This window comes from Ruditapes philippinarum, unplaced genomic scaffold (assembly GCF_026571515.1).
Source record: "Ruditapes philippinarum isolate M1 unplaced genomic scaffold, ASM2657151v2 ctg32_1_1_1_1, whole genome shotgun sequence".
NCBI lineage: Eukaryota > Metazoa > Mollusca > Bivalvia > Venerida > Veneridae > Ruditapes > Ruditapes philippinarum.
The window spans coordinates 603854-616114 of record NW_026860502.1 but is presented as its reverse complement, the minus strand read 5'-3'; the positions used below and the strand labels follow the sequence as shown (position 1 = coordinate 616114).

Below are 12261 nucleotides of genomic sequence, written 5' to 3'. Positions count from 1 at the left end.
GAAGACATAGCTTTCTTAGATAGTAAGCCAAGATTATTAAGAATTCTCCAAAGTGACTTAGAATCATTTCTGTTCTCTTTAAGAGATTCATAGATGAAGAAAAAATGTTGTATTAATGAGATATTGAGCTTTATTCTGAAGAGATTGAAAAAAAATTTATTGAATTTTAATCACTTTTATTAATTCTGTAGTTATAAAATTATTTAATTAAATTTAAAACCTCTGCACAAATTTAAGGTCCAGTGTCTTTGTTTAATTCTTAATTTCTTTACAGGAGAAATATTATCTACAACTAGTATAAAAAAACCTCTTTAAACTTTCTCAGGGTTCAGAAGCAATATTACATAAAATACTGGAGTTCAATCAGTTGTTGAAACTTTAAGAACGTATTGTAATATTGTTGTGACTACCAACAAATGTCTTGTTTACCTTACGCGTACAAAAAATCATACAATGATCGCTGAAAGACGTATCAATAACACCAGATTGAGAAATTCTGTCAGAATCTGACACTTAAATAAGCTGGTTAAATTTGACCAAAATTTTATACAATCGGTTAACCAAAGTTTAACCCAAAAGTTAACCTAACCTCGGACCCAGTGGTTAAAGTTAACCAACGTTTATACAATTGGGTGCTATAGTAGTTGATGTTGTATCATAAATTCTTACAGAGTTTGTATCAATTGACTTACATTAAAGTTGTTAAGGAAATTAAATTCAGAAATAAGTGTGTTCTACTTTACATTTGTAGATACACCAGTCACCTATTACAATAGTCTATATTGTTTAGGTGGTCTATAGATCACTCCACTCATAATATGTTTAGATTTGGATTGTAATAATTCCAGCCAAGAAGCTTCCAGTACATTCCAAATCGTTATGTTCTAACTCATGACGAGAGTTGAATACAAAATCACTGCAAATAAATATAAGTACTCCCTCACATGGCGATTTCTATCTTTAAGTCAGACTTTCGTATTGTTACATGGTCAGCAATTGGGAAAACTTTATTAGATACGTATAAAGGTAATGTGTAAAGTATAAATACTATTTTAGAAACTTTCTGAAAGAAAAAATTAAGTATTTCATAAGCCTGTAGGATGATTTTTTACTCTGATATTTACATTTTAACAAAAGTATATGTCAGTCCTGCGATCAGCCGTGAATTTCAGTTAACGGGAGGTCGATTGATGTAAACTTCTTCGAAAAAATGGTTGGCTACCCCTATATAACGAGATGTGTTTTATGTGTCAGACATTTCATTCTCACAAAAAAGACAAATCTCAATGATGAAAACTCAATTTTTATGTATGTTTAAGGGTTATTTTCTTAAACATGTAATGTAATGTATAATTCAATTCATCATAAATTTGGGCCATGCGTTCGTATTTAAGAACATATTGGTACTTCCTTTGTACTGATCAGGGGAAGTAACCACTGAAAAGTAACGGTGACTTCCCCTGATCAGTACATATATGTATTTAGGGTTAATGAGAAAACTATTCACAGCTCCTTTTACCTAAAGCATACCTTGGCAATGTAACATTATTGGTTTCAACGTGCGAGGATAAATTAATTTATTAATGGGCATAGATTGATATATATATTCACAGTTTCACACCATATGGAGCATATGGTCGTTAAAAACACAATGTTAAACGAATATTTCTTAAAACCATGACTAGCTTTAGATATTCTAATAAATTTCAACAGTTGATTATACTAGTTCGTAAAATAACCATTATCATGGGACAAACGAAAACTTAGTTTGAAAAGTTGTTCCTATCTGGAAGTCTCGATGGGCATGTCGGACTCCGACCACAAAGACCCATCCTTTGCAAATATTTCTCTTAAATTTTCGTAAAACATACATGTCTAACACACAGATTATCATGCCTTTCTCGCCAAAGTTCTTAGTATGGGGCCAGTCTTGTCCATGTTATGCTTGTGAAATATTTTTATTTTCAGAGATTCTTTTTCTCTACTGTAAACAGATGTTTAGCTAAAATTAACTAACCATTATATATGGCCTGCATTTAATCAACATTTAACGATTGATCATTCTCAAAGACTTCAATGACATCAAAATGTTAATGTTTTGGTAGAGTCAATTCTCAACATTGAAAAATGGCACATTGGGTCAATTTTTAACAAGGTTAAAATTTAATATGGTTAAATGTCGTAATTAGAATTGCATGAAACGATATATTTTATGTTGCAAAACAACATAACTGCACAATATTGTCAGCATAATTTAAGATCTTTTGACCGAATACTATAATTATATCCAAATCAACGTATATGTTGAAGGGCCTCCAATCAGTGAGATCCTGATGTGTAAGTCAATTTATTTAATTCAATGAGATTTAACAAAGCATTTATTTCGCCGAATCTTTCCTCGTTATGCTTGAAGTTTTTGTCTAGGTATCTTTTGTAAAACATTTGTCTTTTTGACAAAAATTCGCCTAGAAAAAAAAAACTTTAAGCATTTTGAGAAAAGTGAATAAGAATGACAAAAACGGTCTTGTCTGTGAATAGAATGAATTGGTTTGTGTTAAAGCATCTGATAAAATCGACCAACACCTTTTAACGTTTTCGTACATATCGTCTTTGGAATTTTTTTTTTCTTTTTTTTTTTTTACAAAAATTCTATACAAAAAACTGTAAGCATTCTGAGAAAAATGACAAAATGGCAAAAAAATGTTCTAGCCTTTGTGAATAAAATAAATTGATTTGTGTTAAAACATCATATCAAACCGAATAAAAATCAGTCGACAAATCCTGCTAATAGGAGAACGTTACCGTTTTCGTAGATAACAGATAAATTAAGCCATTTATCAATTAGTTCTACAACTATTATATTGTGATAAATCAAACAATGCTTTATTAAAATTGTTGTTGTTCATTTTATTCAATAACTGTGAAATAAATACAAAAATATTATCTTCAAAAACAAACTGACAAAAAACCCTCGACTGTACATATTACGAATAAGCTGTCAATAAACATTTATTTCCATCAACAATATTAAAAATCCGATGTGATATTTTATTTAACATCATACATCAAATGAATATGACAAAACACACATTCAATGGTTAAGGTAACGAAAGTCCTGAAACGCCTGATATACGTTAAATTCAGGTGCCGTCCAGAAATGTAATTCAGCCGGGTTATTGTGAGTACTCCTAATATCACAGTTTGAAAATATCATATACAACAAATAATGATGTTTGTCCCTCTCCTTTCACAGCCCTTATGTCCACTCCAGGTTTTGGTTTGGTGCCTTCTGGGTGCCATACTTGGGTGTGTCGGGGGCTGCGTCCTGTGAACGTTACCTTTGCCTTGTTGATCTTTATTCTTGTCTTTTGTTATAGAATAACATATCAAATATAGTATGAATACAGTCGTCTAACAATCAGCAGTGCTATATTCTACTTATAAAAGTCAGTTTCATGACATAGATAAAGGAATTACTGCATAGAGCTGCAAGGTACAGCAGACTTTCGAAGTTTGTGTGAGGGAAAACAGCTTTAAACATTGAAAATGTTAAGTCGCCCTATTGTCTTAACACAGTGTCATTTTATGAACAGCTTGAAATAAGCAGCATATTTCAAATGTTATTAATTGGTTTATTTTTTGTCTTTAAGTATATACCTCTAAAACCGATAGTCTAAAATCAATTTGTTTTTCAATTATTTGTGATTGTTAAAACACATACTCGCTTCATTATTGTCATCAGGTGGATCAGCACAGTGTATATATTAGATATGAATAATGGTTGAAGGGAAACCACTCTTGAAATAAACACTTTCATTTGTGTGAAAAAGTAATGTCCAAATTTAAATGAAAACGTCTTTCTGCCAGGAAACGTATTGTATTGACATGTTCACATTTACTTCATTTACTTGTCGAGACTGAAACTTTGTGTCTGTTATAAACAATAGTATTCTTTTACTCTATTTTTCAAAATGCTAGCTGACTGGAGAATTCTCCACAGTTTTAGGACACAACCCATCCCTAATGTTGTGTAATAATTTCTTTAGGTCTCTGAGCAACCTTGCAGAGTCTATAAACACTATTGATGCAAGAATACAAACCAGGATACCAACACCAACATATCCGATGCTCACTGCAGATACTCGCGAATCTTCTGCGCTTGTTAACTTCCGTATCGTTGATGATAGCGTTGACACATTTACAGCAAGACGGCGCTGTATTTCTAGAATTTTCTCCTTATAATATAACAATAACATATACTAGTTTAACGATATAATGAATTAATGTTCTTGACTTCAAACAACTTGCCCCTCACCACTGTGGGTTCGAGTCCCGAAAGGGATTTCAGATTTTTTTTTCATGTGAGGAAGCTATCCACCTAGCTTACGAAACGTCTGTTGTTTTACTCGGGTGCCTGTTTGTGCCTGAAATCATGTATGGATGGTCACTTGAGGTATCCCTCCACCACTCCACCAATATAACAATCACAAGAATTGATATTTTTGAATAATTAAATTTTAATATATATTTCATATACTTATATGTTGATACTTTAAGTTTAATACAAATTCTGCCTAATAAAATCAAATTTTAAAGAAAATAAAGCAGAACAGATGTTTTTACATTTCATATATGATTAGCTATGTGTATAAGGGGTCCGTGGTCGAGTTCTTAAGGTCTTTGACTTCTTACCACGTGCCCCTTAAAGCCTTGAATTTTAATTCCGCCATGATTCTTACATGTGAGGAAACTATCCAGCTAGCTAAAGGGACGTCGGAGGTTCATATCAGGTGTCTGCTCATGCCTGAAATCATGCACGGAGGCAACAGAAGTCTTCTTCCACAAGTGAAGCTGGAATATCACCATATGATATTTGCAGTTTTGGTGTTATTTAAAACCCGTGCGATTTGAAACCCAATCTAGTTATTTGCCATTGGTGAAATGAACATCAGAAATAAATTACAATGTTACGTCTTAGGTAAATATATATTCAGATAATAGCTATAATACCTGTAATTTCTCCGTGGTCATATTTAATTGAGGAAATGATGAATTACACGGACATGTGCATTTGGGTACAGCTGTTGTTGATGATGTTGATGCCGATGAAATTGTAGCTGGTGTACCCGCAGTAGTAGTTGTTGATGCTGGCATGGACGTTGTAGTCGTAGTCGTAGAGGTTGAAGATGTTTGTGCAACAGTCGTTGAAGTAGTTGGCGAGTTTGTTGATGAAGTAGTAGTGGGTGCAGCAGTTGTTGTTGAAGTAGTAGTAGGTGCAGCAGTTGTTGTTGAAGTAGTAGTGGGTGCAGCAGTTGTTGTTGAAGTAGTAGTGGGTGCAGCAGTTGTTGTTGAAGTAGTAGTGGGTGCAGCAGTTGTTGTTGAAGTAGTAGTGGGTGCAGCAGTTGTTGTTGAAGTTGATGTAGTAGATGTAGTTGTAGGTTGCTGGGTTGTGGACGTAGTTGTTGGAGGGGAAGTTGTGGTAGTGGTAGGACTAGTAGATGTAGTAGCTGGTGTAACAGTTAAAGAAATTAAAGTAATTAATAACCATAAATATATAGAGGATATTTGTTTAGTTCAGTGTAAGATCGGAATATATTTCACCGAGTGAGCACCAAAAGGTATATTTCACGAGTGGCGCAGCCACGAGTGAAATATGAACTTTTGGTGTTCACAAGGTGAAATATATTTCAATCTTACACTAAACTAAACAAATTTTCTTTTTATTACATGCAAAGAAACGTTTTAAAAAGACATTAAACCTAATACTGAATGAAATGCGTGGCAAATAATAATACAACGTGACGTCGTAAATGACGTCACGTCATTAAGTTGGTACCCAGTACTGTGCACGCTGATATTTCACTGAAACAACGTAAGGGGCTTAAATTCAAAACAGTGAAATTATCAAAGTGGTAATTTCACTGTTTCAAACAGTGAAATTACCAGTTTTATATCACTGATATATTTCTATAAACCACCGAAAAGCATGTAATAAGTGTATATACCAGTGCATGTAAGAACATTTACCAAAACAGGGGTATTACTTTATAATGTACAAACTGACATTTATCTCTCTGATTGTTATATTTTATTGAATTTATTTTATAATCTGAAATATGAAAGATCCTTTGAAAACTTAGAACAGTACGAAAAAACTTTCAAACTTGTATTAAAAAACCCTCCAGACTTGAATTAGTCTAAATTTGTCCTTAGGGGAGACAAGGAAAATGTGTTTAAAATATAATTGTTTCCATTTCGTAGCAGTATATACAGATTTCAGTATAACTCTTTGTTATACAAACCTGTAATATATTTCTTTCCTCTAACAACTAAAGCAGATGCTGTAACATGGTCAAAACTATCTGCAATAGAAAGTAAACTTAGTATAGATCATTTTATACAAATGAATTAACACTGGCATGATAAAAAAGTAACTTGTTAGAAAAATTTTATTCCGTGTGCTTGAGATTATTGAATCCCTTTAGAAAGCAACAAGTGAAATAAAACATAACAAAAATCTGGAAAAAGTATGATCCCTATAAAGCATTAATCACAACAAAATTGCATGAAAATTGCAGGTTTGATTGAGTCTGTACATGAGGGATAATGAAAATGTGCACCATACCTCACGCCCACTAGCAACGACTAAAGTGCTGGAATCAATGATCCCGAAGAACCAGAGAATATAACCACACTCAATTATGTTTGTGAAGTTTGGTGCTATGGTACTTTTTATAATATTGAGGATGTTGAAAATTTATTAGACAACTATAGTTTTTTCACATGTGCTTCACAATCCAGATTGTAGAAACCTAAAAACATTTCATCTGTTGTTTAAAGAACGGGTTCTTGATATTTCTAAACAATCTTGGTCTAACAAAATTGCATTGAGCGACTCTATGTTTTTAAAGAACTGTTCTATCTCGATAACGCCTTTCAACTCATCAGCTCAATATTGAAGTTGGTCGACATGGCAGAAACAGATTTGATAGAAACCAGCGTTTGTATTTATTATGCGATATAAATGATGTAAAAGACGAATACTATTTTGTACAATTTATTTACATTTTAGTTAACATTTCATTTAATCGTTTTGTTTATTTTTCAAAAAGACCAAGTGTTCATAAGTTCTCGAATTGATGCAATTTTTAATAGGCATACACTGCTAAATCTTTGAAAATTCGACTATGAACCTAATGTCTTGCATGTTTACTGAAGTAGTAGTATATTTTTCAACATTATCTTATTGTCGTGTTTGCATTTCGGTATTTACTAGCATTATTAAAACAATTTAATGTTATAAATAAATTGAAGCGCTGACTTATTAAAATCTATGATAATATTGCAATTCTTTGTGTACCCTATAACGGATAAAACTAATATAATTATACTTTGTGCGATGACACCAGCATTTCTGTATTGTTTCATTATTTTATGTTTTATAGTTTTACACTTCTATTTTCACATATATGTCAATGAAATATGTATGATGATGATCTGTAACTGGTCAAATCAATAACATGTATTGTTGTTACTTTTGTTCTTATAAATTGCTAATAGATGTTTAATACAGCCCCTTTCTACACATTGTTGTATTATTCTGCATAAAAATATGGGCTTGGGCAGAAGCTATAAAGCTCTCATTTAATTTACTTAATGTGTTATAAAGTGAGTAGGTTAGTTTTGATAGAATTATAAACAAGTAATATTATTTGAATAGCTCAAGTTTTGAAATCATTATAAACGTGATATTTGTGTGAATATGGAATAGTACACGTGTTATTGTCAAACGCCACCATAGGCAATAAAACTTGTCGAAAGAGTTTTGCTAAAAACCTAAGCCGATAATTAAAAATTACTGTTTTTTTTAGCGTTTTGCTTCATTTCTTTCTTTCATTTATTTATTTTTCATCTGTTTTTATCATTTGTTGTGGGTTTAATTTGTTATTCTTACTTGCTTTTTTATATCAACTAGATTGAATCTGTTATTTAAAATTATCAATATATGTATGTGAATGTGACATATATTTCAATATTTCAGAATTCGATTCTAAGATCTTTTAAAAAGAAATTAGAAAGAAATAGTTGTGTATAGAAGGGTTGAGGCTAAATTATGCTGTAGTTTCATATTTCAAGATAATTGCTATACAGTCTCTTAATAAATATTGATATAAACCTGTTTCAGTTTATACAGAATAGATTTGTTTAACATGGTGCCAAAAATAGTCAATTTTACATAATCTGTCATCAAAGTGAATGCAGCTTCCCACACACAGTGTGTGAATTCGTTTGGTCAAATTATACATTTTCAGTAATAATTTCCTTGCTTTCAATTTTATATTTGCAATTTGAATTTTATTCAAAGATTAGCATAGTATATCTTTACATGAATACTTACGTGCCATTGTTTTTGTTGTTGTTTTTATACATTTATGGCCGTGGGAGATATAGTGATGAGTTGTTTTTTGTTTGCTTTTTTTTTTCAGTGGGAAAGTATAAAATCTAGTCAGATACAAAACAAAAAGATTTCATAAGAGTAAATTTTAATAATTTAATGTTAAGTGTAGCATTTAAGATAAAGAATGAGTTCGTAAAGGAGCGTGTATTTCTTAAAATGATGTCATTTTAAATATTTTATTTTATTTTTCAACATCAAATATGCGATAAATTTTGATATTTAAAATTATACGCAGTCTTTAACAAAAACGACTGTCATTCAAGATGTAAAATTAAAATTACAAGGCACATCTACAAAACATTCAATATGAAAAGTGCAATTATGCAAACATGAGAACCTACTGCACTTTAAATTAGTCAATTATCAATTAATTGATTAAAATGTGATTTTTTTTTTGCAGTGGCAATTTAAAAGAACATGTTTGGATTCACATTATACATAACTAGTTAGAATCACTAATTTCATTTTAATGATGTTTTTTGCGTCATGCAGAGATACTAATTAATTTTGAATTATAACTTTGTACACATAATATCCCTTAGCTTAATTGCACTTCCCACATATTTTAGAAAAATATACTAATAAACTGAAAATCAACAACATTATTTGTCATCAATACTTGTCAATATCCACAAACGTAAATAATTATTTTGTATTGCAAGAACAAGTTTACACAAACACCAGTTTACAAGGTTAACAAGTATGGCGTCAAAATGACTTCATTATATAAAACCGCCTGATAAGTATTGCTAGAAAATCATTTAGTGCAGAAGAAGATAAACGAGTCTTTTCAGGACGTAGACAATTTCAACATGATTTATATAACAAGTAGCAGGCCAAATGTGTCAGCTTGCTATTTTTTCTTCCAGGTGATGGGTTACTTTCAACCAAAGTGCATGTTCGATATAAATTTTGTAATTGTAAAATGCGACAACATATTGCAACAAGCCTCATATTTATAAATCTTTTGTAAAGGTTCTTCCAAATCATTCCTGTGATAATTGCTCTAAATCTACATTGTATTTTACAATGAGATGGAAAATAATTGTGGATAAGGAAAGACGGGCCACGCTTATCATGCTATCACAAAATCTTACATATGAAAAGAAAATTTATGGTGCTCGGTGAGCTAAATGATTCGACAAATGAGAATTGATTTAATTGCCTTCTTCTGTTGCTTCTGTCATATTTGTATCTTGATTTAATAAAAAGTTTACTTACAGGTTAACAGAACATTTGAATGTATTAGTTGTTACATACTGATATTCAATACAATAATAAACGTTTCTACACAAGTCGACTATTTTTTTAAAGTTATAGATATTTTACCATCAGGGCCCCAGAGTTCTATCGTAACTGATACGAGAGGCTGATCAAAGGTAAATTCGACACAACGTGCTTTTAGCATATCAACACTGGCTTTGGTTCCATTTCCATAAAATATCTGAAGGGAGACAAAAAATAAGATCGTTTTTAAGATCAGCTTTATTATCATTAATTAACTATTTATGCTTTAAAAAGTTTTGAAAAGTATATCTGAAGAAACATGAGTGACATGATAAATTTGCTTCTTGTGATTTTACCTTGTAGCATAGACATTTTATGTTTGAAATAGGAAAAACAAATCCTGACATTTAGAGTATTAATGTTATCTTATGGATAGATTGGTAAAAGAAAATGAATAAGAAATATTGTATAATGCAGAAAGGTTTACAAAAATGTGAATTGAGCCGTGCCATGACAAAACCAACATAATGCGTTTGCGACCAGCATGGACCCAGAACAGCATGCGCATCCGCGCAGTCTGATCAGGATCCATGCTGTTCGCTTACAAACCGTATAACAAGTAGAGGAACTGATAGCGAACAGGCTGGTCTGGAGACATGCTGGTCGCAAACCCATTATGTTGGTTTTGTTATGACGCGGCTCAATTATCTTTTGTAAAGCATTTTTACCTGGTCCGTTAAACCATCAAAAGAAACCACTTTCATCAGTCCAGATGAAGAAGAACAGTTGTTCTTGCTGTAGTGAATTGTATATAAAATATCTGTTGACCCAGTAGCTGTTAAATTGACGTGTGATATAAACATATACATTGTAGGTATCGCCGCATACACATCAGACGATGATATCTGAAAATATTCATTTTAATCTTGGTAAAAAGAAAAACATCCTTTAAAACATTTACAGCAAAACTAATTTGGCAAGGTTTGCTGTTATACTAGATGATTCAAATGTGAGATAATAATGTTTGAGGGAACAACACATCTAGAAAAATACAAAAGTATATTAAGAAATGAAGTAACGAATTATAAGTACTGTTTGTGATTTGCCGCCTTAATATAATGATATTTTATATTTCTATTATTTTATATAATTTATCAATATAATTATGATTATACCTGAACGACAGAATTTACATTTGCCAGGGTATCTGTATACAGCAGTAAAATTGGGAGCTCGCCTGGTAACGCATTTCCTGTCAAAAAATCATAGTATTATTACACCAGTATTTATACAATCCAATAGACAAGGTCAAGTTCTGGCCAAGATTGAATCACTTAATTAAATAAAAAAATGAACTTGAGTTGGACTTAATAAAATGATAACGACACTTACATATATTTTTGTGCTAAAAGTACAATACTTCCAAGAGGACCGCCCAAAATAAAGCAATATATATGTTTAAACAAAATCAATACAGGTTATTAACGCTTACACTCATGGGACTTGAAGTAATAAGACTTTGCATAGCTTTGCAGTTTGACAATTATCTATATTGTTTGCTGAGTCCCTTCAAATTTTCATTTTGATATTTTTAAAATTGAATATGTACAGTTGAAAATTTAGGAAAAAGAGCAGGTTACGGGTTTATTTAATATTACCTTGAGCATGATAAGCGTTTCCGTATGTGGCAGAAAAACCCCCGCAATAGTCCGTCGATCCTGGACATTGCCTATAGCAATTAGCCGGTGCATCTGTTGGTGGGACATTAGGGTCGACATCTGCACAATAGCACTTGCTTTCTTCCTGTTTCAAATTGTATATATAACCTATTAATCGACTTTATTGAAGATATTGAATAATTATGCTGACAATAAGGAAATCTGGAATGTGGATTTAGTTATTGTTAAAGAGATTAACCTTGCCTGCTTTAGAATAGTAAGGCCATTGCCTACTGGGTTCAAGATGGCACTATAGTCTTACGTCAATTTAGATTTTGCTGCCGCAGCTTGTGGAAGGTCAATAAGTTACACTATCATGTCTGATATAATGAATGAGGCATTTGTGAGATCTTGGAGACTTTCTACAACAGATAGATTCGGAACTATTGCTATGATATTTACTGTGATAGTTACAAAAAATTTCTTAGAGAATCTTTAGAAAATGGGCTTGAAAATACCGCGAGAACTGCCACTGTTTTCCCGTTCATTTCACATTGTTGAATACAGATTGTAGGCGTCATGGACACTGTGTCCTGCATAATGAACACATTATTGATGAGAATATTTGTATCCCAACATCCAAGTGGACCTGAATTAAACATTATGATATGAAAATAACAAAATAAAACTAAGAAAAGAGATATATAATATACATGCATAAAACTAGCATTTTGATTTTTATGTCTTATTTCAAACAATTTCACGAAAGAAAATCAAAGTGGTATGTGCACCCAAACAATGCCAGTTATCCCAGTATTGAAAAGCATCTCAAAAAGCATGTGATCCTGATAACATAATTCCAATCATTCATAACACAATTTTCAAATCGCAGATGTTATCATTGATGAAGACTCTCCC

The 12261-nt window shown here is 31.8% G+C and overlaps 1 protein-coding gene across 1 annotated transcript in view; it reads right to left on the bottom strand.

Moving 5' to 3' along the window:
* Positions 1–2901: 2901 nt before the first annotated feature.
* Positions 2902–12261, bottom strand: part of LOC132760379 (mucin-5AC-like) — a 28308-nt gene continuing 18948 nt past the window's right edge. Inside the window, exons 5-12 of the mRNA XM_060752366.1 lie at positions 11862–11992; positions 11344–11488; positions 10861–10937; positions 10414–10590; positions 9788–9902; positions 6304–6362; positions 5011–5517; positions 2902–4235 (exon numbers count right to left, since the gene is read on the bottom strand). Of these exons, the coding sequence (XP_060608349.1) occupies positions 3975–4235; positions 5011–5517; positions 6304–6362; positions 9788–9902; positions 10414–10590; positions 10861–10937; positions 11344–11488; positions 11862–11992 (1472 nt within the window). The 3' untranslated portion in view covers positions 2902–3974. The remainder of the gene's footprint in view (positions 4236–5010; positions 5518–6303; positions 6363–9787; positions 9903–10413; positions 10591–10860; positions 10938–11343; positions 11489–11861; positions 11993–12261) is intronic.